The sequence below is a fragment of the Panthera leo genome, chromosome E1 (genome assembly GCF_018350215.1).
Source record: "Panthera leo isolate Ple1 chromosome E1, P.leo_Ple1_pat1.1, whole genome shotgun sequence".
NCBI lineage: Eukaryota > Metazoa > Chordata > Mammalia > Carnivora > Felidae > Panthera > Panthera leo.
This window is the reverse complement of record NC_056692.1, coordinates 13,141,768-13,168,227: the sequence shown is the minus strand read 5'-3', so window position 1 is coordinate 13,168,227 and position 26,460 is coordinate 13,141,768. Positions and strand designations below refer to the sequence as shown.

Here is a 26,460-nt window from a genome sequence, read left to right as displayed (position 1 = left end):
CTCTAGGCTTCCAGAGGGCACCACTGGTCAGTTTTTGCTTTGAGTCCTGATTTTTCACCTTTCTCCCTGTGTTACCTTGGTCTAGTTCTGGCCCCTAACTGGGCCCTATCTTCCCATCTGAAGAGGGCGTAGGTGGACTCCTACGGTCTCCCAGGCCCTACCAGCTCTGACGGTGGAGGAACAAATAATTATAAACCAAGGGAGAATATGATCAGCATCAGACACACCTGGGTTCCAAACTGACTGGCTCTGCCCCTTGCACCATGTGTGACTTTGGCCAAGCCACTTAACCCTTCAAAAATCTTCAGTAAAATGGGACAATATTTCTTACCTCCCCTCAAAGGAGATTGTGAGGGTTAAATGATGTATGTAGATGCAGGACCCAACGGAAGGGGTACACACATCAAAGTTTTTCTTAAATGTGGGCTGTATCGCAGCACAAACACAAGGTGGGGCTCTTTAGAGGGCTAGTTTTGCTTGGTGACAATAGTTACAACATTGGATTGAATGCATGGAATGCATATGCATGCATTTTTAAGAACATTTCAAAGACATTTTTTGCTTGGAGTGGCCAGCTTTGGATGACAGTTACAGACCCCACCGTTACACTTATTTTTAGGCCTGAAGGGGAGAGGGATGGGGAGAGGAGAAAGCAATCCTTCCTCAACTTTGGCCTCAGGAGGCCAGCACATAAAGCTGGGTAAGCCCTCCCCCCTCAGCATAGGAGTCTTCTTGCTTGAGGATCCAGGCATTGCAGTTCAGCACAGTTCAGAGGAAAACCAGTCCCCTGGCGGAGCTCTAGCTGGCAGGAGAATTAGGAATCCAGAGCAAGCCAGGACATCAGGTAAACATCAAGTTCCTAGACTCCTACCAGGAAAGCCCTTTGTGCCTATCCTTTTTGGGTTCACATAATTTATCCCCACCTCACCACCTTCACTTCTGTCCTCAGTGTTAGCCTGCTGTGGTGGAGCCACAGAATTAGGAGGGGTAAAGAATAATTTTCAAAACAGTCAAAAAACATGACTTACGTATAAAATGAACACATGTCAAAGTTTTTATTCACTGGTTAATGAATGAGGACATCAATAAGATATTAAAACTAGTTCAAAAGAGAATTTGAGAATGAATACAGAGTTGGTCAAAGGAATACTGAAATGAACTTAACAAGACAGGTTAATGCCCCACAAGGCAAGAAAGTGCAACCTTTGCGGTTCCATTTTCTACCAGGCAGAAAATATCTATATTGCTATTGGACAAGAATTATTTACTCATTATAAGTCTCCTATAAATTAGCCTCTACACTTACAGAGTTGTAAAATACCCTAATCAAAAGTAAGTCAGAAGTCAAGCAAAGATACACATCCCTAGAAAATCAGATGCTCGCCAGCTGGAACTGGCAGGTTGGACAACACCTGACACTACACTGAGAGGACATCAGCGTAGTTCTTTTTCCTATTCCTTTTTCCTATGTCCAAGTCTGGATGATTTTTTATTGACAGAGGAAACCAGGGAAGTGGGACATTGGGACAGACAGGATAGGGAGTTCCACGAAGGAAGTGATCAAGTGGCAAATGTGGTGGAACTTGGCTTGGGTCTAGAGGTTTGTTGACTGTTGGTGACCTTGAGGAGACCAATGTCCATGAAGGGGAAGGTAGATTAATGGCGCAATGTGAGAAGTTATGGACGACTCTTTTGAAAAGTTTGTCAAGATGGAGGCTAGGAGACAAGGGAGGATATTAACAGGGTCTTCTATGGAATTCACGTTCTTTTTTTTCTTTGACTGAAGTTGGCCACACCCTTTCCTTTCTTTCTCTCCCATTCAGGGATGAGGGGAATAAAAATAATAGAAGCATACCTCTCCTAGGGTAACAAAAGGAAGAGCCATTAAAAGGCAATATAAGCTTCTAAGGTGAAATCAAATGCTACCCGAGAACTGGTAACATGGCCCACTGACCTGATGTGATGCCTATTCAGAGATGTTCTTTAATGCTGTTTTAAATTGGGCAAACATAACCTCATGCTCCACACCCCCAAGTTCATGTCTATCCTTGGAACATGTACAGGTCGTTAGTTAAGGAAAAATTTCCACGGTTAAAAGAAAGGTCATGAGGCAGCTGACCCTGGTGACAGGGTTGTATCCATGTCCCCCAACCTGCTACACAGCTAAAGTCTTGAAAGGACTATCATCCCTCATTTTCTCCATCTGACTTGACCATTCAGCCTCATGGACACTGATGGCAACTCCCTAGTTCTTGAAACTGCACACACTCTTCCATTATAAAGCCACACTTGGTTTTTCTTTTTCACCTTCCCTGCCCCTCCTGCTCCAATGCCTTTTTGGGTTCTTCCTCTGTATCCAGTCCTCCATGGGTCAATCCTAGACCCTCTTTCTTCTCACCCCATGCTCACACTCTAGGCCATCTTATCACATCCATGGCTTCCAATTCCACTGCCAACCATACTCCAAGGACACCCACATCTCCATCTCTGGTTCTCCCCTCTCCTCCAAGCTCCAGATCCACGTGTCTAACTACCTACCGCACATCTTCCCTTGAATATCTTAAGGCACCTCTGCTTCCTACGTCTCCCTCACGTCCGTCTGCTTCTTTGCATCCTCTTGGCTACTGCTCCTCAGCTTATTTCCATCCCAGCTATCATTGTATCCTATCTTGTCTGGACACTGCAGTGGCCTTCCCCCCTCCCCCCCCCCTCGATTTCTCCGTTTTTCTGATTTCTTCACCCTCATGCCTCCTCTACACTGTAGCCAGACTGATCCTTTCGATACACATTATCCAGGTCTGCCTCCCCTCCAGCTTCACTTTGCACTGTTCTCCTCACTCCTAACATCTCCACTTCAGTTGGTAAGCACCATGCTCCCTCTTACCACAGGATTCTTGCACAACCGGATCTCTGTTTGGAGCTTTCTTTCCTCCCCCTTGGCCTAGTTAGTTCTTCCTCAACTTCAGATCTCAGCTGGAACCTCCTTTTCTCTGGGAAACCTCCCTAACTACTCTTAGAAAGCCACCACCACAAGCCTTTCCTATACAGCACTCATGTCAGTTCAAAATCATCCACACACATGCGTGGCAACTTGATTAATGTCTGTTGCCTGCAACAGACTGTGAGAGCCATGAGAGCAGGAATAGTGTTGATTTAGCTGAGTGTCTAAGTCAGTGTCTAGTTATAGAAGGCCCTGGACATATACTGAAACGATGGATGGATTGATGGATGGATGAATGGGTGAATGGATGGACATACCTAAAGAAAATGAGACTTTTGTCCACATTATATTTAGAAGCATGGAGCAACAGATCTACTACCCATCTTTACCAAATTCTAGACCAGGGCTATCCATGTGAACCATCACTGTTTGTTAAAATCACCTAGGTAAGGATAGATACTTGCAACTGGTAGATAAATAAGTGTTGGAGATGTAATACACGGTACAGTGATTATAGAAAACAAAACTATTATAAATATTAAACTTTCTAAGAGACTAGATCTTAATTGTTCCCACCACTAGAAGAAATGATAAGTATGTGAAGAGACAGAGGTGTCAGCTAATGCTACAATGGCAATCGTATTGTAGTACAAATGTATCAAATCAATACGTTGTACACCTTAAACATACTATATTAAATGGCAATTACATCTCAATTAAAACTGATGAAGAAACTTAAAAATCAACTGAAAAGATTGGAAGCTAGGAAGCTGAAAAGATTACATACTGTATGATTCCAACTCTCTGAAATTCTGGAAAAAGCAAAAGTATGGATACAGTAAAAAGACAGTGGTTGCCAGGGGTTGGGGATTTGTAAGGGGTGACGGTGGGGGGAGGGAGGGATAGACAGGTGGAACATGGGGGATTCTTAGGGCAGTGAAACTATTCTGTACCAAACTGTAAGGATGGAGACATGATATTATACATTTGTCAAAACTCATACAATGTACAACACAAAGAGTAAACTCTCAACTGTGGTCTTTAGTTAATGATGATGTGTCCGTACTGCCTCACCATTTGTAACAAATGTACCACACTAAAGCAAGATGTTACTAACAGGGGAAACTGGGAGGCCAGAGAGGAGGTTGAGAGGGTATAACAGGGGACTCTGTACTTTCCTTTCAAAGTTTCTGTAAGCCTAAAACTGTTCCAAAAAATAAAGTCTATTAATTAAAAAAAAAAAAAAAAATCGTGACTCCCAGACCAGTTAAATCAGATCTCTGAGGGTTGAGCCCAGGCATCAGGGTGTTTTCAAAGCTCCCTAGGAGATCCTGGCATGTAGGCATGTTGATAACTACTATCTAGACTGAATTGGGAATGGGAGGGGGAGACGGCAGCTGGGAGCCCTCTCTCAGCTCTGAGGCAGGTTTCCCAGGAAGGTGGGTGGATATTGGCACGCCTTGCCTAAAAGGAGATGGGAGCAGGGAGGGGATCCTCTTTTGTGAAGGCCCCAGAGCCTTAGGGATGGTCCCTGGACTCTGCGGGAGACCAAGTGTACAGGTTTAACCAGCTTCTTCCTGTGTTGCAGCTCCCCATTGTTCCCTTTCTGTTCCTTCAGCATAGAGCCCTGTCCAGGCCATGGGGGGTGGGGGGGGGGTGGCTCTTGAGGAGACCAAAGGTCTGCGGGCGGGGGGCAGGGAGGGGAATGTCACAAGATCCTCAATGCAGACAGCAGCAGCCAATTGCAAGGACCACGGCTAGGAAAGTGACTGATCTTGCAGGGGATGGGGCAGAGTGAGCCAGTCAGTAACAGGAAAGAAAGAGCCACAGCAGAGGGCATCTGAGAGAGAAAGCAGGAGGGGCTTCCTCCCACATGTCCTGGAGAGTGGGGCAGTAGCCTTTGGAAAGCCAAAGGGGTGGAAATCTGGGTTATAGCTACAGGGGAGTCCTGAGCTAGTTTGCTAGGCTGAGGAGCAGGAACAGGGAACTGGAAAAAGCCAGAGATATACAGGCCAGAGAAAGGCCTCATTACAGATCAGGTGGAGAGAATGGGGCTCCCAGAGGGAAGGCCCCATCTTGTGATTCAGCTGAGAGATGCTTTTTGAACGATCTTCATCATGGTGAAACAGTCAATGGGCAGATATAAGTTGAGAAAGTGACTCAGCCAGTGGGTGAGGTTGCAATTCCTGGGCCCTGATTCCAGTGTTGTGGGAGAAGGACTGGACACCAGACCACATACCAAGGGTGTCTCAGGGGCTATGGACCAGGGATGGATTCCTAGAGGAGGTGACTTGGAGATGGTGGGGGCCCAGGCAGTGGGGAAGGCAGGGAGGCTGACCACAAAGCTGGGATGGGCTAATGACAAACTGGTCAGCTTAACCTGGGAGGGGATTGGCAGCTGCCCTGGAGAATGAGAGGATACGGACTTTGTTGCCTGGGTTGTCCTAGCTGGAGAAATAAATGGGTCTGAGATCCCAGAGGGCAAAGCCAGGTCTGTGTATGTATGGGGGAGGGGACCTGGGAAGAAGATGGTCATTTAAGCCATGGCCACCCAGTCCACCAGGGGGCTGGAGTGGTGCAGGGAGTCCTTGCAGACCAGGGCTCTGTACTGCCGGTGAGATGGAGAACAAGCCTTTCTCCAGACCCTTCTGGGCCTCAGTTGATCCCCAGAGTCCAGTGCCACCCACTGCATGGCTCCCCTGGCCACTCTCGGCAGGGTCCCAATGGCCCAGGAAGCAGGCCTGCTTGTTTGCCCAAGGGGTGTGCAGGCATGTGTGTGTTTGTGTGTAAGAGACTCCATTATCTGTGGGGTGTTTATATGGGTCCCAGTATATGTCTGGGTGTCCCCCTGGGAAAATTGGAACCCGCAGTAGCCTTGAGCACCCCTCCCTCTTCTACCTTAGACTGAGACCACTTAGGATAATAAGTATTGGGGAGATCAGATACCAAACAAAGTGCCCATGGGTTCCAGAGCCCAAAGAGATTCTCTGCAAGTAATCAGGGCACTCCAAGGGCAAACCCCAGACTGGCCCCGAGCCTTCAGTTGGACACCACTGGCCTCAGCTCAGCTCCCCTGTGTTTAGGCTTGGAAGTACAGCCTCTGTCTCTGGTTTTCCTAGATGTCCTTACCCTGTGCAGCGTTCTCTATTTTCCTGGCAGCTGATGTGGGAAGACCTGGGTGGGGTAGGTGGGCTGGGGACCTGGGCTCTAGTCTGGCTCTTCCCTAGCTTGCCATGTGATGGAGCGAGACACTATTTCCTGAGCCTCAGTTTCCCTACCACGGTGTGCCTCCTAGAGTGGTTGTCCTTGTGGGGAAATGGTGTCATGCAACCTGTGGTCCTATTCAAAGCTCTTATGCATGATTTGGCCTGTCATACCCAGGCCCAGGGCTCGGTGACCAATGCCAGGGATGAACCAACCCCTTGAAGGTGGGACTGACTTTGACAAGCAAAGGCAGGGATGAGGGAAGGCAGTGTTCTAGAGGAGTGGGTGGGTCTGGAGAGCTGTGGGGAGTAAGGACTCAATGGAGTGTGGGGCATGGCTAGGAAACCATCCAGAGAGGGTAGCAGGGTTGATGGCAGGGGCCTCAAACTGGAGGAGCATGGTAGGGTTCTGAGAGGGAGGAGTATGGCCAGGTTGGTGCCTGAAGATTGCTCTGGCAGGCAGTGAGAGGATGGATTGGAGTCCTAAGGACCAAGGCCAGATCAGTGAGGAAGTGAGAGATGGTGGGGAAGAACTGGGAACAGATCTACTTACTGGTCTCGGCATTTGGGAAACTTCTGCCTGGCTACCAGTGTCCCTCTTGTAGAGGGCTTGGTACAGTCAGTCCCTCATGGGACCTTCACAGGATGACCAGGAAACATGCAGGAGAAACTTTGGTATCCATTTCTCAGACGGAAAAACTGATCCCCAGGCTGGGTAGCCTTTGGCTTGGTCTCCTGGTGGGGCTCGTTTTACCCAGCTGGGAACTCCACAGACGGGTAAATACCAATCATGCAGGATATGCTGAGCCCATAGTCATTAAGGCTGGTTCTGGGCAGCTCCAGAGACAGAAAGTTCTTTTTAAGACCCTCCCTTGCTGAGTCCTTACTAGATACACAGCACTGTATCAGATGCTTGGCACCAGGACTTCATTTAATGTCACAAGAACCCCCCGAGGAGGTGCAGCTGTTATCCACATTCTACCAATAAGACAACCGAGACTCCTCTCCTCCGATGGCTTGCCAAAGGTCACACAGAGCTATTAAAACAAAAGCTTGGATTCAAGCTCAAGGCTGTCTGGCCTCAATGATGACTGTTCATGATGGCCATGGGGGGCCTACTATGAGCAGGGGGCTGCAGGGTCCAGAGAGCCCATAGCAGTGCTCAAGGCCAAGGGGCCACAGTAAAGACACTAGGCTCATGCCACAGAGACTCCGTGATGCTCCACTGGGACTTTTGCCCTATGAGGAGTGGGATGGCTCCCAAGGACCCGACCTTGGGCTCCCTGGGCCCCTGTGAAACATGGGCAGCCCATTGGCTCCTAAACATGGTGTTCTTCCCAAGGAGGGGCCGCAGAACCTGCTCCAGAGCCTGAGCCACATCCTGGACTGTAGCTCCTCACCCTCCAGAGCCAGTCTTTCTCCCTCCCTCTCCCTCCTTTCCCCTTTCTCGCCTCCCTCCAGAGCTCCTCTCACCACTGTCCTGTTCAGACCCTTGCAGAAAAACTAGAAAGCCAGCGATCCAGCTGGTGAGAAAGAGCACACATCCCGATGTTGAAAATGTACACACAGTTTGTTGTTGTTTTTGTTGTTTAACTCAAGAAAGGGCTTTTATTGTTTTTAACTCACTTCCTGGGAAGTTAATTTTTTAAACACTCTTATGGAGTTTGTTCATCATTTGTGCTACATTCAAAAGCAGTAATGCCAACCCAAACCTTCAGTGATGCGGTAAGCACCCCATCCAGGCTCACGTGGGCAATGAAGCCAGGCCCACTTTTGAGGTCTGCGAGGGCAGGTCCAATCGATGTAGGCCCCTGAAACTCCCACCCTCCGGGCCCCAGTGTAGAGATGCTCAAGGAAACTTGTGGATCTGTGATTAGCCTCCCATGAACTCTGAAAAAGTGTTCTTAAAAACAGTATCGAATTATTGTTTAAGCCCTGGGTTACAATGCCTTAGTGCAGAGGGGCCAGGGAGAAATGTGGGCCCATTGACAATGGGCCACATTCTGCTCATAGCCTTAAAGACACATAGAAACTATATTACAGATGCACGTGCCAGTGCAAGACATGCAGGTGTGCTGTGTGCAGCAGATGGGCACGCACATGCGTGTGTGCGTGGAGGCGCGACACATACCCACAGGCACAAAGATGAACAGGACACAGACACTCCTCCAGCCCAGCCTCCCTTTCCTTCTCAGTGCCCGCCTTCCTGCAGTAGGAACCCCACAGAGGCAACTGAAATCCCGTGTTTAGCCCATGTTTTCAGGGGAGGTATCTGAGTCCTGCTTTATTTTCCTTTGGGGTCAATCTCTTGAGCCATTTGGTCAGTAAGTGCCAAGCCAACCAGGCACAGATCCCAGGGAGAAGATAAAGTCTGCCCCAGCATGGCCAGGTCCACACACATGCTCCAGCGCACCAGCTCTGAGCAGGCCGAATATCAACCGTCTTTGGGGTGAGGCAGTGGCAGGAGGCCCACCTCTCTGTGGCCACTTGCCAGCATGCACACCCCACCAGGGTCCCGCTTCCAGTGCTGCCTCCAACCTGGGCAGTTTGTCCTTCATTGTAGGAACGTGAGGGCAGCTTCTGGGGCCAGATGGGTAGGCCAGTGTAGGGTCGGAGATTGGATTCCAGTTACATCAGCATCTGCAAGGCCACAGCCCTGTGAGTCCAGGGCCTTTGGTCGGCCAGCCCCTGGTGTCTCTCCTACAGGGGAGCCACACGGGGAGGGAGTAAAGTGGGCAGGGAAGGTGGGTGCTCCTGGCTCAGGCCCCTGCCGGAAGCTTTCATTTAACCCATTCTCCCGGTGGCGCCGAGTGTGACAAAATCAAGGAAGGTCAGTCCATCCCACCTGGCTGCCAAATAATGAGGAGTGTGCCGGGAACCACCCAAAGCTGTAGGAGAGCTTTCTAGGTGTTCCCAAGCAGGCCTTTACACCACTCCACTCCTGACATTAAAAACAAAAGTAAAAGACAGCAAAAAAGGAATCTGAATTCTCCAATGCTGGCCCCTGCCTCCCTGAGGCCTAGGAATACCCACTGAGGGCTCAGAGCCTCCATGTCAGCATTCTCAGTAGACAAGAGCTCCGGCAGGACCCCCTCTGAGGTGGGCAAGGTACAGCTCTCCATGCGCATGAGGCAGTGAGCCAGGCCCGCCTGGCTCCCCGTGGGCAGTCTCTGCTATGGTGGTAAGCCAGGACTCCACCTGCTACCTTGGTTTCCTACCTCCTGCCTTGCCAAGCAGCCAGGTGGCGTTTCTAAGGCACCATGGGTACCTCTCTTTCCCATAGGATGGATCCCATCAGGGAGAGCCAGGACAAGGAGAAAGGCCTTATGGGAGCCCTGCCCCCCAAACCCCAGATGACAAACATTCCAGTCCTGTCCCTGGACTTGCGCGCTGAGGTCATGCAGCATGATAGAAGGAGGAGGGCCGGAAGAGGGGCCACAGTCCTCAGCCCCCTGCCCGCAGGGGCGACTGTCGGCATGAGGGCAGTGGGCCTTTGGAGGCGTGGGATGAGCGTGCTGCCGGCGGCCCTGGGCGCATGCAGGGGCTCAGGATGCAGCCTCATCTTCTTGAACGCCGGGGAGCTCCAGGCTCTTGCCCCCTTCGCCACACCTGTCTTTCCTGTTCAGGGGACACCACGGGCAGAGGGACCTCAGGGGTCAGAACACGCACTCAGGAAGACACTCTCACACATACTCACACAGCCATTCCTTTTCACAATTTCTCAGCCACGTCCCCCTACCCATTTCCCCAAGCTCACCTCAGCCTCACCCCACCCCCCCTGCCACCGCACTGTGGCCCCTTGCTAGTCTCCCTACCCCTAGCGTCGGCCCACAACCTTCCACCATTCCTTGTCGCCTGGAGATGAAGTCCACACTTCCCAGCCCGGCTTTCAGAGCTTCTCACAACCTGACCCGGCTGGCTCACAACCTGACCCAGGTCACAGGCTCTCCATGTTGACCTAGCTCAGCCCCCATGGTCCTGGGTAGAGGAGCTTTGGTTTTGAATTTCCTTTGCTTTGTTCACAGGGAAGAGTCTACCTACCAGTTTTGGAATTTTGTCATGTAGCGAATAGGTTCCTGTATCTGATTATTCCCCTAAGATCTTTCTTTTTAAACCACCAATGAATAGGTTCTGATATTAAAAAACAAAAAACAAAAAAAAACAATCCCATTTAACTCTACTATGGAGTTTCACCAGTTATCCCAAAGCATAAAAAACAGAGTCTGTCGGGGTGCCTGGGTGGTTCAGTTAGTTAAGCGTCTGACTTTGGCTCAGGTCATGATCTCACGGTTCAAGGTAAATTTAAGTCCTGCGTCGGGCTCTATGCTGACAGCTCAGAGCCTGGAGCCTGCTTTGGATTCTATATCTGCCTCTCTCTCTTAAAAATAAAAATAAAATAGGGGCACCTGGGTGGCTCAGTTGGTTGAGCGTCCAACTTCAGCTCAGGTCATGATCTCACAGTCCGTGGGTTAGAGCCCCGCATTGGGCTCTGTGCTGACAGCTCAGAGCCTGGAGCCTGCTTTGGATTCTGTGTCTCTATCTCTCTCTGCCCCTGCCCCGCTCATACTTGTGTCTCTCTCTCTGCCTCTCAAAAGGAATAAATGTTAAAAACATTTTTTTACATAAAATAAAACATTAAAAACAAAAACAAAAAAAACACAGAGTCGGGGCACCTGGGTGGCTCAGTCGGTTAAGCGTGCAACTCTTGATTTCAGCTCAGGTCATGATCTCACTCACAGTTAATGAGTTCGAGCCCCACATTGGGCTCTGCACTGACAGAGCCTGCTTGGGATTCAATCTCTCCCTTCTCTCTGACCCTACCCCACTTGCTCTCTCTCAAGATAAACTTAAAAATAAAAAAATAATAAACTTAAAAATTAAAAAAAAAAACAAACCAGAGTCTGTCAAGGATAAATGTTGGGACTCTATGATGAAGTAAAACCTACTTTTCAAAATTCAACTTGGGTCACAGAATTATAGAATTTTATAGCTGAAAAGGATTAAGCCCAATCCTCTCACAGTCCAGATGAGGAAACGGGCCTTTCTCCCCATTAACGTGTCCATAAAAGGACAATGATTAGTACAACGTTGCTCGGTTGTATTCCTGGGTCCCAGTTCTGTGCCAGATATAGACTAGATGTCTTTAGCCTGTGACTGCCTTTTCACACCCCTAGGGGGCACTGAATCACAGGCACTGAGCTAGAGTTACCAGACGTCCAGGTTTGTTCATTACGGTCGTACTTATGCCTTTTGTCCTGCCATAATTAGTAACAGATTCCTCTTTCACTCTCAAAAGTGGCTCCATTTAGATGTTAAATATGTGATCCCCTACACTAAACCCAATTCCAGCCTCGAGGCCTGCAGACCTAGAGAAACCCAGGGAACCCCTTCTTCCAGTCCTGCCCACCTCACTGAAGAGACAGGGAACTGAAAATAAGCTCAGTACCGTCAAGGCCTCTCCAAAGCCCCCCCAACCTCAACTTCCATTGGCCAGGAAATTTGTCAGCTGGAGGGCAGGAAGTTGGTATATGGACATTACTGAGTGCAAGCAACCTCTGGCTGGAGCAGACCCCAGTTCACCCACTGTGATGGGACTTGACACTTCTGAAGAGCCCACTTACAAAAGGGTGGCCTCACACAAAGCCAGCGTGTGGGCCCCTGCACAGCACAAGTGGTGCTACTCTTTCCGGACAGGCTGAGGTACGTAGACAACATCTGGCACTCACCTCTCTAGGGAGCACGCCTTTTCCACACAGCAGGTGGAAGGGGCGGAAGATGGGGGTGGGGGTGCACAACGTCTCCTCCCTGCAGCATCCTTCATGGGCCAGAGGAAAGCAACCAATGTCCCAGGACCACCTTCTGGTCTAGGACCCCTCAGGGTTTTCTCTGTGCAGGTCTGCGCACAAACTCCAGCAGGCCTTGTTGGCATCCCAAACTGACTTTTATTTTAATGGAAGAAGGCGGAAAAGCTGAGGACGAGGCTCACAGAGGTTTGGGGAATTGCTTCTCTGACCTCTCCTAGGAGGTGGTGAATGCACATGCCTGGGTCACAGTAGGGAGCCTTCAACAAACGGGAATCTCTTCCCTGGCCCTATCAGCCAACCCATCCATACTTGCTGGACAAGCATTTACAAAGTGATGACTGAGCACATGGCCTCAGCAATGGCTGGAGGTAGCATGAGCCACTCAGGAAGGCAGCTAACAATCCCCCCGGGGCCAGGAAGAGTCAGCAGAAGTGCCCCTCCTTCCACAGACAGGCAACCTTCTACAAGGAGCAGATACGAGGCCTATCCGCAAACCTCTACCAGGCTGCTATGGGCTGAGGACAGAGGTGTAAACAGGGCCCTCCTCTGAGACCTGGCGAGTCCCCAGGCTCCAGGCTCAGCCTGCACAGCCCAGTGACAGTGAGAATCTCGGGGATATAACACAGCCCCCACTCTACCCCAGGGAGCACCCTGCAGGCCTCAGCCCACAGATACTTACGACAGTAAGTTTCCTGGAGCAGACATAGATCGCTCTTCCCTCCGAGCTTGGGGCTCAAATGGGTTCCCAAAGGAACGCTTTCTCAGCATGGACTTAACCAGGATCTGGGGAGGACACACATGTCAGAGTGAGGAACACAGAAACCCGGCTCCCAGACACATTGGCAGCCTCTACTCTGATTCCCTAAGGGCACAGCTTCCAGGTGGCCCTGCTGAGGCTCCCTTTCAGTCAGCAGAGAAAGGAAGAGAATTCCAAGCAGAGGAAATGGCAAGAGCATGAGCGGTGATGTTGAAAGGTGAATTCTGGGAATGGTGAGGAGCTTGGCACAACTGGTGGGGGTGCCCAGAGGCCAGGAACAGACTACGAAGGGTCTGGAATGCCAGGCTGAAAGGGGGCTTTATCTTGAAGACATGGGGCGTGCAATCAGGAAATGCTTTACAGCTAAGGTGGGGAGCATGGAGTGAAGGAGAGGTTGTGCCAGGCAGAGCAGAGAGGAGGCACACAGCAGCCTGGGGGAGATGCCTGGACAGGTAGAGGCTGCTGCACCCCAGCTCTCTGACTTTGTCCCTCCTCCTGCAGCAAGGACAGTTCTAGGCTGCTGCCTACACACACACACACACACACACACACACACACTCACAAACACATGCCTGGCATGGGGGTGCATTCGTTTATTTCATTCATTCATTCATTCAATCAACAACTATTTATCAAGTGCCTAGCATATTCCAGACACTATTCTAGGTGCAGGGGCCACACTGAGGCAAAAATTCTTGCCCTTTATGGAGCTTATGTTCTAGTTAGGGGGACAAGCAGTAAATAAGACAAATCAGTAAAATACGTGAGTTAGTGATACAGGCTAAGGAGAAATCGGTAAAACAAGGCAGGAGGATATGGAAGGACAAAGAGGAGATAGGAACTTTTGATAAGGGGCCAGGGAAGGCCCACTTCTCACTGAGGTGACTTTGGAGTAAAGGTCTGAAGGGAGTGAGGAAGCGAGCCCTGCAGATTTCTGGGCAGGAGCACCCCCCAGGAGGAAAGGGAAGTGCAAAGGTTCTGGAGCAGCAGCTTATGCAGCACATGGTTGGAGCTGAGCAAATGGAGAGAGGAGAGGAGAGACGAGGTCCACAGGGAGATGGGGGCGGAAGGTACGCGGACTGTGCAGGCAGTCAAGGTTGTGGCTCCTACTCCGAGTGACATGGGAGCCTACGTGAGCAGGGTAGACATGAAAAGTGACATGAATAGTCACTGGGACCCACCCTGGCTGCTGAGCTGAGCACTAACTGTCATGCGGGTGATGGTGGAAGCAGGGGACAACTTGGGAGGCTATTCCAGTGGTTAATGGTGGCTAAGACAAAGGAAGAAACAGAGACCCTATGGAAGCTGACTGGTTCCAGAGACCACAGAGCCCTGGAGCTCTATGGAGCACAGGAATAAGCAGGACTCTGGCCACCTGTCCCTAGCCGGGCCTGGACCAAGCAGGGAGGGCTAATGCACACAGGCCTGATGTACCCACAGCACAGGTACCAGCTCTCTCTTTGCCTCGTGCTTACTCTGACTCGCTGTGATATCTCAATGCAGGGAAGGTCATGGTTCTCAGTGTCCTCCACAAAACCCCATGTGGCCACGAGGGGCTACATGAATAACTTCCAACAGTTAACATGGAAGATGTCCAGAGAAAGATGAGAAAAAGTAAAATGTGAGAGGAGAGTGGAGGGAGCACATGGGTGCGGTCCAAAGAGCTCAGGGCCACCTCTCCAATTCAAACGCTTCCTATGCCTTCTTAGCGTCATGTCCTTGACACAAAGTACAGTGCTTGGAAGCAAGGAGGGAAGGAGGGAGGGAGGGAGGGAGGGAGGGAGGAAAGGAAGGAAGGAAGGAAGGAAGGAAGGAAGGAAGGAAGGAAGGAAGGAAGGGGGAAGGAAGAAAATATTTCTTCTAGTCATGGTGAAAGATACTCGGTGAGGGCAGTATATTTCTTTAAATCAGTCACTCTCCTCACCAAGTCTCCTGTTCTCCCTACTGCGAGGCTGAATAACATGGCCTCTTTCCCCACTGCCTTTCAGCAGCGCCCCAGTAGATCAGCATTGGGGATGACTGACCAGATGGCCCTCTGTCCCCTGACAGGGCCCGCATAGAGCTAGTCTCAGGCAATGACCATGCCCTCCTCAGGCCCTCCCAGGATAAGGGAGTCTTTGGCCCATCACCCTCTTACCACCGTGGTCCAGCTGGGGATGAGCTTGACCGAGTTCTTCACTTCCTCCTCGGTCACCTCCACCACACTGCAGTGTTCCTCCTCTGAGGGAAGGGGCTCCTCCCCACTCTTGGTCACCCAGGGGTGCAACTGTGGTGTGGGAGGACAGAGAGAGGTCAGACAGACACCCAGTCAGCAAAGAATACCACGGGCATTCTATCAGCAATCGCCTTGAGGGGACCCAATGCCCATAAACCCCCAATCCAAACCCAATATATATATGACTTGGTGTAGGGCTCTCTAGAAGGAGATACTGAGGCCTGTTTGCTGTGTCCAAGGCCAGCCCAGCTCAAGACCTCTAGTTCCCCAACCTTGATGTCTGGCACCCCAATCCTTGTTTCAGGATTCTTGTCTAGCATCTTCAGAATTAGGTCCTTGAGCTCCTCACTGATGTTTGGCCTAAAAGTGGGGAAGGAAGGAGATGAGGGAGAGACAGTCAGTGAGGATTCTTTCTTGCCCACCTCTCCATCCCCACCTGCTCTGAGATTCCCTGAATAGTACATGCCAGGTCAGAGACACACCCAACCCTCACTTCTCAGAGAGCAGGAAGGTATTGAGGCAGAAGGAAGGAGTTTCAGAACAAGTAGATGGATATCCTTCTTTCCTGAATAGGAAGTAAAGCCATCTCCTCCAGAGGCAGGGGCCACAAATACAAATGCGGTCCAGGGGTACTGGAGACCCTCTCAGTGCAGAGATGGTGAGGATAGTGAGAAAAGTCATTTTATGGGACACCAGGGGCCTTCACCCCGCTCACCATCTTATCCTCTCCTCTGCCTGGGAGGTAGCCAGGAAATACTCTCATTTGACAGAGGAGGAAACTTAGGCCCAGAGAGGTTAGCGGGTTGGCACATTGCTACCCACAAGAGTGAGGGCAGGGATGAGAGATTCAGGGGAAGGGGGAGCAGGACACTCAGCCCCACATTAGCCTGACTGTTTCTGCCCAAACTCCAGGCTTCTTTGCTACCAACATTTTTGGGGAGCCCATCCATCCAAGCCTGCAGAGAAGGAACTCACTCTTGGGACTGTTGACCTTGGTTCCCTCTGCTGTCCTAGATATTTAATCCCATTTACAACTCTTGGGATGGGAAGAAAGAGGGAAGAAAGAGACCTCCGGCAGGGGGTACAGCAGGAGGAAAGGTACAGAGACAGGCAAAAAGGGGTGGAGTCTAGTTGGCTAGTGCTGTGGGGGAACAGGTGGCAGAACCCAGATGTCCTTGAATGCCAGGGTCAGGGAATGGCCTCTTCATGCAGGCTTTTGGGAAGCCTTGGAAAAACTTTAAGCAGGAGATATGGTGAGATTTGTTGTGCTTCATCAGGGTCACCCTGGCCTGACTGGCGGCTGGACTGGAGGGAGGCTGGCAGCAGGGAGACCAAAGAGAAGGTAGCTAGATAAATCCAAGGACAGAACCAGTCAGGGGCGCAGGTGGCAATGGAGTCAAGAGATACAGAAGAGGTGGACTCAACAGGGCTCGGGGACCAGACAGGGAGTGGGAACGAGGGAGCAGGAATCATTGAGGACAATGCCCAGTTTGGTTTCTGACCTTCCCAGGGCACTTTGATCAGATGGCAGAAGGGCCTGATAAATAAGGAGCCATGGTAGCCAATATCATAACCAGAAGAACCACAGATGAGCAGGGAGACCTCTCCAAATAGTCCCTCTCGGCTCAGAGACCCCAGTTACAAATGAATGGATGGGGAGGAGGGAGTGGCTTCAAATCCCAGACCCACTGATAACTCTCCTCTGGAGCCTCCACTTTTCCATCTATGAAATGGGGAAGCAAACTGGGATCTTGAAGGCCTCCTACCCCATGTGGGGAAGATAGGGGTTCCCCATGATTCCAGGGTCCGTGTAAAGTTGATGCCCATTGACCCCACACAGGCTTTTAGTGAAGGAGTAGTGTGAATGTGTGACCTGGCGTCATTCTTGCCCAACTCCCAGCCTCAGAGTTCCATTTGTACAGTGGAATCCGATTAGATGTCTCTGAGACAGTCCCACCCCTCCATCTGCTCAGGAGCCCCTCCCAGGGAACAGCACCCCCAGAAAGTTGGGGTGGGGCCTTCAAAAGGCAAATGCTCTGCTATAACTCAGACATGCCTCCCTGGGGGTGGGCAGGAGCCCCCTTTCATGGGCAACTCACTCCTCGGGAAACACCACGGCCTCATTCTTGATCTTCCTATGCAGGGCCAGGATGTAATCATCGATGAACGGGCACTGTGGGGTGTAAAAACAGACAAAGGATGCAGGCCCAGTGCCTCAACTTGCCGTGGGGGACTGACCCCATTTCTCGGTGTGGCCAGAAGTGGGGGGCAGCTCTGGGCTCCTTAGTAGAAGGGAAGAACCCTGTCTAACTTGTTCAGGGCTCAGCATACAGTAGGTGCTCAAGAAACACTAACTGAACAAATGAGTCATTGAGGGAACTATGAGGCTGGGTGTACCCACTGGCCATACAGCCACCTGCAGAAAGGCTTCCACTCCCAGGGCTTGGAGTTTGCGAACATGTTCACTGAGATTCCCTCCTGGCTCTCAGTGCAGTCACTAGAGTAGGAGCACCTGTGGACAGGGATTTTGGCTAAGTCAATGTTGAGTGTTCCCAAGGCCCATCCTGACCCAGAGCAAGAGTCAAGGACAATTTGCAGAATGAATGAATGAATGAATGAATGAGTGAACATGTGAATGAACAAAAGAATGAATGGCATCAGGGCCAGAAGGACAGGGAGCACTCTGGTGGGAAGATGGCAATACCGCCATCTACACCTCCCATTGGGATGTCTGCTGTCCGGGACTCCTTCATATGGATCTCCTTCCAAGGGTCAGGAGAAAAAAGAAAAAAGCCTCTTTTCCCTCAGTCTTCTCTGGGTCAGGTGGCTCCTTTCAAAAGTCACTTTACTTTAGGACACAAAGGAAATGACAGCCTGCAGCTATCATTCATCCTGGTTCAGCTTGGCCCCGCCCATGGCACCAAGGGGCTGGGCCCACCCAGCTCTGCCAGCCCACCCAACACTCACCTTGCCATAGACAAAGCAGTATAATGTGACCCCAGTGGCCCACACGTCCAAGGCCTAGGAAGAAACAGCTCGCATCAGTTCCCCAAAAGGAACCAACACCCCTTGCTCACCTAGCTCCCATGGGCTATGGGAGAGGGCATGCTGGGAACCTCCTTCCTCAGTCATACATTCACTCAACAAACACTCCCAGGCACTCGTTCCATGCCTGACCTGTGCTGAGCACTAGGGACACAGGGCTGACAAGAACAAGGTCCCGGCCTCTCAGGGTTTCCATGTCCCCTTGTCACAGACCCAAACCAGATACAGTTCCAACTCAATAGGTGCAAAACTTCCTTCACCTACAGGGTCACATTGCTATACCTGTGACACAGATGCACCCCAGAAACCATGCTATGTATTGACCTTATACTCACTAAATTAGCTCGTCATCCCTTTTCCCGATATTCCATTGGAGAAGCCACCATCCACCTTCCTTCTGACACCAGAAACAGCCCCTGCCCACCCCAAGGCCCTGGCCCTTGGCCACCTCCACAGCTCCTCACGGCTCCCCCATATCCTGGGTTCTAACATGTGCTCTCTCTACATCTTCCCCCTCTGGAACCCCACCTCCTCTCCTGGTTTCCACTTTCTCTCCTATGTGAATGATTCTCAAATGTCTACCTACATATTCCTGCCACAGATGATTCAATCTGAATCCAACCAGGGAACGCCAGACGAATGCAAACTGATATCATTCTGCAAAGTAACAGGACTGTTCTCTTCAAAAATGTCAAGGTCAGAATAGACAAAGAAAGGCTGAGGAACTCTTCCAGATGAAGGGACCCCAAAGAGATGTGACAAGTGAACGCAGTGACTAACTTTGAATCAGATCTTAGACCAGAAAAAAAAAAAAAAGGCATTAAAGAACAGTATCCAGACAACTGATGAAATCTGAATAAGGTCGATTAGATAACAGTCTTTTATCAATGATTAGTTTCCTAATTTTAATAATTGTACTGAGGTTATGTAAGAGAATGTCCTTGTTCTTAGAAAATACCTGCCAAACTATACTGTGATAAAGGAGGGTAAGGTCTCCAACTTAACTCTCGTGCAGTTCAGAAAAATGCAATACGTGTATAACAAATATAGGGAGAGACGGTGAAAAGGTAAATGGGATAAAATGTCAATAATTGGTGACATAGGTAAAAAGATACATGGGAGGGTTTTTTTTTTGTATTATTGTTGTAATTTTTTGTAAATTTGGAATTACATCAAAATTAGAAATTCTTGAAAACAATCTCTATCTACATCCCTGACCTCTCTTGAGCTCCACACCCACACACATGTCCAAATGCCTCCTGACCATCGGCTCCCTGGCAGAGGCACAGTGAGGCAGCCAGCACTCCACAGGTGGGAACAGGCATGTGGCCAGGGGAACAGACGGAACCGCAGCCCTCTGCTCAGAAAGCTTTGCCCACCGCCTCTGTCAGTTAGGAGGAAGCACAAACTTCCAGGCCTTCTAAACTCTGCCCAAGACCCATCATGCCCCCTTCCCAATGCTCCTCAGTGCTCTTGTACATTCTGTGGTCTCCATCTCATGCTCAAATCCTCCCCATTCTTCAAGGCCTAGTTCAAACCCTGCCGTCTCCAAAAAGTCTGAGAGGAAGCTCCAACTTCTTCCCAAACATGAGCTCTCCTGTTCTTTTCACCATCTCCAGAAGGACAGAGAACTGGGCCATCTGGGTTCTGTCTGTTCCACAGCCCAGCCCGGTGCTCCGTACAGAGAAGCTGGCAGGAAATATCTGCAGTGGAGACCCGGGGCCATCCTGCTGGAAAATGACAGGAAGCCAAAGATGGGGAGTTTCTCAGACTTCAGGAGGCAAACAGGAAGGAGAGGACTGTGTTCAGTGTTCGCGCCTGAGACATAAGGACTCTGATACCCTCAGGTTGGAAATGAGGCTCCACTGCAAACCATTCCACCCCTCCACCTGAATGCCAACTCAGCCTAGGTCCTAGAAGCCACCTTCCCACTGAAGCTCTGGCCGGAATCAGAAATGGCTTCGGGGGCCATGAACGCTGGAGTCCCAGCAGTGCTGGACAGCTGAGCGTCGTTCCCCTCAAACTGGTTGCTGACGCCAAAGTCGGCAATTTTCACATGCCCATCATCGCCCAGGAGCAGGTTGGACGGCTTGATGTCCCGGTGGATGATCTTCTGGCAGTGCACTGCAGAAAGAGGCAGCTTGAGTGCTGGCCTGGGGGGCCACTGCCTGGAACCCCCCCCACCTGCCCTCGCCTGGCCAGGGAAGCCCATCTTAAACTCTAGGTGAGAAGGAGCGGGGCTATCCTAGCCCATGCACACACTCATCTCGTGAGGACCTCAAAAGAATTCAGGGCCCTCTGCTCCACTATGCAGTAGTGACATCACAGCCAGTCCAGGCTGTCAGAAGCAGAGCTAGGACTGGAATCTTTGGACTCCAAGTGCAGTGCTCCCTGTGGCAATCAAGACACCTTGTTGCTGAAGGGGCTGTCAGAGGAAATTGGGAAGGGAGCCTCTCCAGAGGCCATCTCTGGCCCTCCCCATGTTGTCTGCAGTCCCAAAGCCTGTCAAAACCTTTTCTCAGTCTCTTCTCCCACCCAGCCAGGTCGGAAATGTTCCTCCTCCTCGGACTTAGGGTGGAATAGTGGGGTATCCTGCAGAAGTACTGCCTCGGGCTTAGGGATTCTGGGCTGAAGAGCATCAGGGGGAGAGGGCATCCCAAGCCTTGGGACTGCTGGGATGAACATGGCTGGGGTAAGGGTCAGCCTTCTCCAGTGGACTGAGAGCTCACCTTGCTTCCTGGGTTCAGCAGTGCCAGGAAAAGATGGGAAGCTCAGGCTGAGATGGCCAGAGACATCCCAGCTTAGAGAAGGCACTGACTCTACCCCACAGTCACCCACTTATGGGCTCTACCTCAGCAAATACTTTCCTCTGGATCAGCAGTCCCCAAGATGTTGGAGAGGAGGGAAGATGGAAAGGGCAGGAGGAAAGAAGAGAGGAGAGGCGGAGATGAAGGGCAAAGGGAGTGAGTGTCACACAACAATAACTACGAAACCAATGTTCCTCTAGTGACTGCCTCTTATGTGCCTGATGCACTCAAGAGATTTGACACATACCCATCAGAGTCCAGAGGCTCAAGAGACTGTGTATTTGACCACGGAAAGTGGTCTCAAATTCTTATCTCAAACCCTGGCCTCTCCCCTGAACTCCGGGATATTTATCCACATGGATATCCGGCAGACATCTAATATATTTCTCAAAATTTCTCAACAACACATCTAATTCAGAACTTGATTGCACTGTCTGCAACCCCCTCCCCATCCCTCACCAAACAAACAAAACAGAAGACCTCTGCTTCTCCTCTAGTCTTTCCTATCGGGTTAATGGCACATTACCAGTTGCTCAGGCCAAAAACCTCAGGATCATCTCCAACTCCTCTCTCTTTCAGACACCACATCCTATTCAATCAACAAGTCCTATGGGCTCAACTTCTAAGATATATTCCAGATGTGACTGCTTCTCATACCTGCATTGCTATACTTGCCCCATCTACAAGAATCAGGTCTGGGCCCCCTGACCATGGAGCCTTCCCCAGGCAGCCTTCATCTTCCCTTCTGAGGACCAGAATGACAAGGAAGGTCTTCAGCACCTGACGCCTCCATTCATCTGCCTGTCCAACCTGTGGTTCTGACCAGTGGGCTCTGGGAAGCCCTTCACTGTGATTAGCTGGGTCTTGACAAGACTTTACTCCAAAGCCAGATGGATTAGCTTGTTTTGGGATGGGGGAAACAGAGGATGGGAAACAAAAGGCACTGAGCTGAAGAGAAGGGCCCAGGACAGGAAGGGGTGGAAGCCAACCTGGTACAGGGTTGTGCCCACCACTCATCACACCCAGGGTGAAATGCCCCCTTCCCATAACTCTAAACCCTTGATAGAGAGTTTCTGCAAAGCCCTCCTCTCTGTGTGCCTCAGTTTCCCCATATGTGCAAAGAGAGTATTAGAGGGCAGTGGAGTGGCTCAAATGAGATAAAGACAATCCTGGTATCTGATACCTCAGATAGGTCCTCACCCTGTTCCCCTAGGAAGAGAATATGCTCCTGATAAATCCAGCTAAGATTTGAGAGAGATGGGCACCACTCCTGTTCCCCAAACCAGGCCAGAACCCTCAATGTCTGAGGAACCTCCCCTCCCCATGACCAGCCAGTCATCCAGTGCTGCCCCCCCTCACCTCCTTCATGTCTCCTCCCCACTGCCACTGCCCTAATCCAGGCCTCACCATCTGTCGCTTGGGCTGTAGAAAAAGCCTCCTTCCTCACCTCTTGCCCTTCATTCAGCCACTACACAGCTGCCGAGCTTTCTGAGATGCAAATCCTATCGTGCCCCTCCCTTCTCAAAGCCCTCATCGGTTTACAATGCTGACAGAATGAAGTCATGAAAGTCCTCTGTGGAGGTATTCCCAGCCCTCCTGGTATGGCCTGAGTAGCTTTCCAGCTTTGTGTTTCACCACTCTCCACCCCATGCTTCAACCAGATTTTACGTCTCCCCATTCTTAAATAGAACATGTCCACTCCCCTCTGTGCCCCTGCTATGCAGTTCTCTCTGCTTGACATACTCTCTCCCATCCATCCCTCAAGCCTGGCCGATGAACTCCTACTTATCCTTAAGGACCCTGGTCACAAATGGTCTCCTCTGGGAAGCCTCCCTTCAGTATCTGACAGCCCTGTGCCACCCCAGCCTTAGCCAGCACTGCACTGTATCTGCCTGCTTAGGTTCCTGTTCCTTCTGCTACACTGAGATTCTCGAGGTCACATTTGGGTCTTTGTCAATCTCCTGGCGTCTAGCTGGCGCTTAGTAGGTACTCATATATGAAAGAAGCAAGTGAAAAAAAAGAAGTAAATGAATGAGTAAATAAGTGAATTCCAGGGACAGAGGCTAAGCTAACATCCTCCCTCCTGAGCTCTCATCACCTTTGAGCCCTCACAGTAAACCCACCCTTCCTCATCTACAGGACGCATGACATGACAGACTATTCTTCAAGCAGCTGGACATAAATCTCTTCCTTCCTACATCTCTTGAGGCCCTGCGGAAAGGTTAAGCTTGACTAATAACTCAGCAGAAGAGATACAGAGAACACCCAAGGCGCAGCTCCACTTGAACAACCTGGTGCAAACCCAGCGAAACCGGCCACCACTCCGTTCCCTTTTCCAATCCGGGAGGTTCTGGCCCCTCCCACAGTCCACACCACGCCCCCAAACGAAGCTGATTGGTAGATCAGCGCTGACTGATAGGACTGCTAAGAGCTAGCTCAGCCCGGGCTCTACCCTTCCGGTGCCCGCCACCCCCCCGCCCCCAACCCCGTCCCCCGTTCCAAGGGGCAAGCAGACCCTCGCTCACAGTACTCAAGGCCCAAGATGACGTCCCGCAAGTAGAGGCGAGCTTGCTCTTCGGGGAAGGGCTTGTCGCTGGGCACCTCCATGACCGGCCTACAGAAAGGGAGGGGAGGAGGGGTGTTCAGCTGAATCATAACGAGTAAAAGCAGACAGCTGGTAGGACAGGGGCTGGGCCATTTAGGCCCCTCAGGACTTCCCGGGAGCCCTCTATGCTCAAACACCTCCCCAGAACTCAAGACATTAGCTTTTTCTCCCATATGATGAAACATTGAAAACACATAGACACAAATATCCCCTTACAATCATTATAATTTCAAATTAGCTTTATCTTAATTTCTGATTGGCTTGGTATTCCTTCTACTAAGTACTTCTCTATAACCAAACTGTTGCAAAGATGCCATTTACCGCAGTGTTTTTCAAACTGTAGGTCCAGACCTAATAGAGGGTCATGAAATTAATTTAGTGGTTGGCTAATGCTTTTTTAAAAATTTCTAATGAAGTAGAATTTATCAGAGTACATCATATGTGATAAAGACATGTAATGTTTTGTAAAACTTTGGTTTCAATTACAGAGATGGATGACAATGTGAAACTTATATTTCTTACTTCGATGAAGGTCAAAAACGTTTGAAAAGCTCTGAGTCTTAAAGGGATACTACTCCCAGCCCCCTCCTCCCCGCAGAGAGGCAATCACAAGCCATACCCTGTATTTAAGGTCTTGACAGTTAGGGCCTATGGTCCACCCAGGCCTATGCCCACTACCCCAAGTCTGCTGCTTTGCTAATACTGTGAGAAGGCCAAATAGAGCAGACATGAATTAGACTCAGTGTGTGACCTTGGACAAGCCACTTACCCCCTCTGAACCTCAGCTTCCCCTCTTGTAAATGGGAGCAAATGGAGTCCCACCCACCCAACTCATAAACTTGTAAAGCTGAAAGAACTCTTTGTGATTTGAATCCAGGTGAGAGCCCCATCTCTACATATTTGCTTGAGAAACACTCCTTTCTTCTCCCACTCCTCCCTCAAAATCTTTCCAGTTCTTCAAGGCCTGGCTCAAAACCCACCCCCTCTTCCAGAGAACTCTGAATATTCCAGCCTCACTGACCCCCAGCAGACTTCAAAGAATTGCCCTATTTGTCTCTCATTTCCCCCCAGATCAGAGCTCCCCAAGGGCAGGGCCTGGGTCTCCGCTTTCTCCTAGAGTAGCTGACCCTGGGACTAAGGGCACAGGGAGGGAAAAGAAGGCCTGGATTAGACTTGACCTGCCTGATTGGGATGGGGAACTCACCCCTTTCTCAGGAGGTCAAACACTGAAAGAAAAGAAAAGAAAAGTAAAGTAAGTAAGATGCAGCCAGGCTTGCAAAGCAGGTGATGCCAAGGTCCCTCCCTGTTCTGGAAAGTAGGAGAGGGTCAGGCATCCAGGCATACTTGCAGGATGGATGGGACAAGGGTCCCAGGGTATCAGAGGAAATAAATGGGTGAAAGTATGGTCTACTTTGGTCTACTATGGATCTGCCTCATCCTGATTCACCATGGATTCCTTTCTTGGGAAGGAGGTGGGTAACTGAGGCTTGCAGAAGGGGCAGGAATTTCCCTGAGGGTCACAGCAGATAGGCAAGTAGGACAGGGAGTGAAGACTAAAGCCTTGACCTTAATTTCTAAGCCCAGTGTTTTTTCTGTCCCGTTTCTGGAGGGCCTCTAAACTCATGAATCAGGCACCGTGAACTTAAATAATAACAACATTAATAACAATCTTGTATATAATGACTCATTTACTCCTCATATCAACCCTATGAGTTAGATATATTATCCCCCATTTTACAGGTGAGGAAACTGAGGCACAGAGCTATCATACAGGGCCTGGGAACCCATATCACATAGCCTGCTTCCTGCACGTACTTGATCCACTGTCTCTCTGATCAGTGGAGTGGGAGCTTGGGAATATTTATTGAATCTATGTGGGTATTCTAAGTTTGGATTGGCAGGGCTGGGCAAGGGAATCCAGGGCTTGAGAACATGCTCATACAGCCCATTTGAAGGTCACATGTGTCCCTGGGGAGCCCTTGGACTGACCCTAGGTAAGCTGCTTTGGGAAGAGCTGGGTCACTCACCTAAATAGAGATTGTCCTCAGCTGGGTCATCCAAAACCTAGTCAGAGGGAACAGACATGGTGGTAGGGCTTGAGGACCCCCAGTATGCTGTGCAGCCTCCCTGGACAATGGAGCAGGAACTATGTAGGCCCCAGACAGATGAGGCCTCGAAAATCACTGACCCCCAACCCTGGCCCACCAAGTGACATCCAGCTGTTCTCTCCTCCTGCCATGACTGGGGGCTCACTTCTTGCTTCTGGGCAGCCCCTTATCCTCACTGAGACCTTGAGAATATTGCAGACCAGCCTGAACTGAACCCTAAAGCCTCCCTATAGCTGCCACCCCAAGTCTAGCTCTGTCTTTGGAGGCCTTAGCCACAGATACTTTGGGAGGAGTATCTGGTGGGAACCCTAGGTCTGTGCTGAGTGTCCCCAAGCACCACAGGTTTCTTCACAGGACTTGAGTTCCCACCCACTCACCACTGCCTCCTACCTCAATCAGCTTGACCACATTCACATGGTCCAGCTTCTTCAAGATGGCAATCTCCTGGTACACTCGCTCCAGTGGCAGCAGCTGCTTGGCTGGTCCTCCTTGGGTAGCTTGGGACCCCCTTGGGGGAGGGCGACCTGTGACCAGGAAGGGGAGTCGAGCCTCTATTGCAGGAGGCTGGGCCTCACCTTGGCCCCACAACCAGCCTCAAGCAAGAATCTTGCAATGGTCTTGTCCCCAACCCACCAAACACATCCCCACTACCAAGCCTTTGCTCATGCTTTCCCCACCTCTACCCCCAGTCCTAACAAAAATAGTGAGGGACTGAAGTGTCCTCCTCTTCTGCCCCCAAGCAGGGAGCTCCCAAGCATAGGACCCAATAGATACATACGTGGAAAGCCATACTGCTTCAGTAACTTCTTTTTGGAAAGAACTTTCATTGCCTGAGGAGGGAGGGGTAGAAATGTCATTTGTGTGCAGCCACCAGGAGCTAGAACAGGCTGGTTACATGTGGATGGAGGTCCAATCACTAGTGGGTGACTGCCACCAGAACTGAAAGTATGGCCTAGGTGTGGTTAAGCTGGGTTA

The 26,460-nt window shown here is 50.5% G+C and overlaps 1 protein-coding gene across 2 annotated transcripts in view; it reads right to left on the bottom strand.

Annotated features, from left to right (window-relative positions):
* Nucleotides 1-7,632: 7,632 nt before the first annotated feature.
* The window catches only part of CAMKK1 (calcium/calmodulin dependent protein kinase kinase 1), a 28,405-nt gene continuing 9,577 nt past the window's right edge, over nucleotides 7,633-26,460 (bottom strand). The window contains exons 5-17 of one of the 2 annotated variants that reach the window (XM_042915555.1): nucleotides 26,264-26,315; nucleotides 25,876-26,009; nucleotides 25,405-25,441; nucleotides 24,582-24,603; nucleotides 23,298-23,386; nucleotides 19,890-20,089; nucleotides 17,888-17,941; nucleotides 17,020-17,093; nucleotides 15,193-15,280; nucleotides 14,843-14,971; nucleotides 12,628-12,731; nucleotides 11,871-11,959; nucleotides 9,706-9,762 (exon numbers count right to left, since the gene is read on the bottom strand). In XM_042915555.1, the coding sequence (XP_042771489.1) occupies nucleotides 11,875-11,959; nucleotides 12,628-12,731; nucleotides 14,843-14,971; nucleotides 15,193-15,280; nucleotides 17,020-17,093; nucleotides 17,888-17,941; nucleotides 19,890-20,089; nucleotides 23,298-23,386; nucleotides 24,582-24,603; nucleotides 25,405-25,441; nucleotides 25,876-26,009; nucleotides 26,264-26,315 (1,068 nt within the window). In that variant the 3' untranslated portion in view covers nucleotides 9,706-9,762; nucleotides 11,871-11,874. Of the gene's footprint in view, nucleotides 9,763-11,870; nucleotides 11,960-12,627; nucleotides 12,732-14,842; nucleotides 14,972-15,192; nucleotides 15,281-17,019; nucleotides 17,094-17,887; nucleotides 17,942-19,889; nucleotides 20,090-23,297; nucleotides 23,387-24,581; nucleotides 24,604-25,404; nucleotides 25,442-25,875; nucleotides 26,010-26,263; nucleotides 26,316-26,460 lie in introns of both variants that reach the window. The other variant, XM_042915556.1, reaches the window with a different exon arrangement.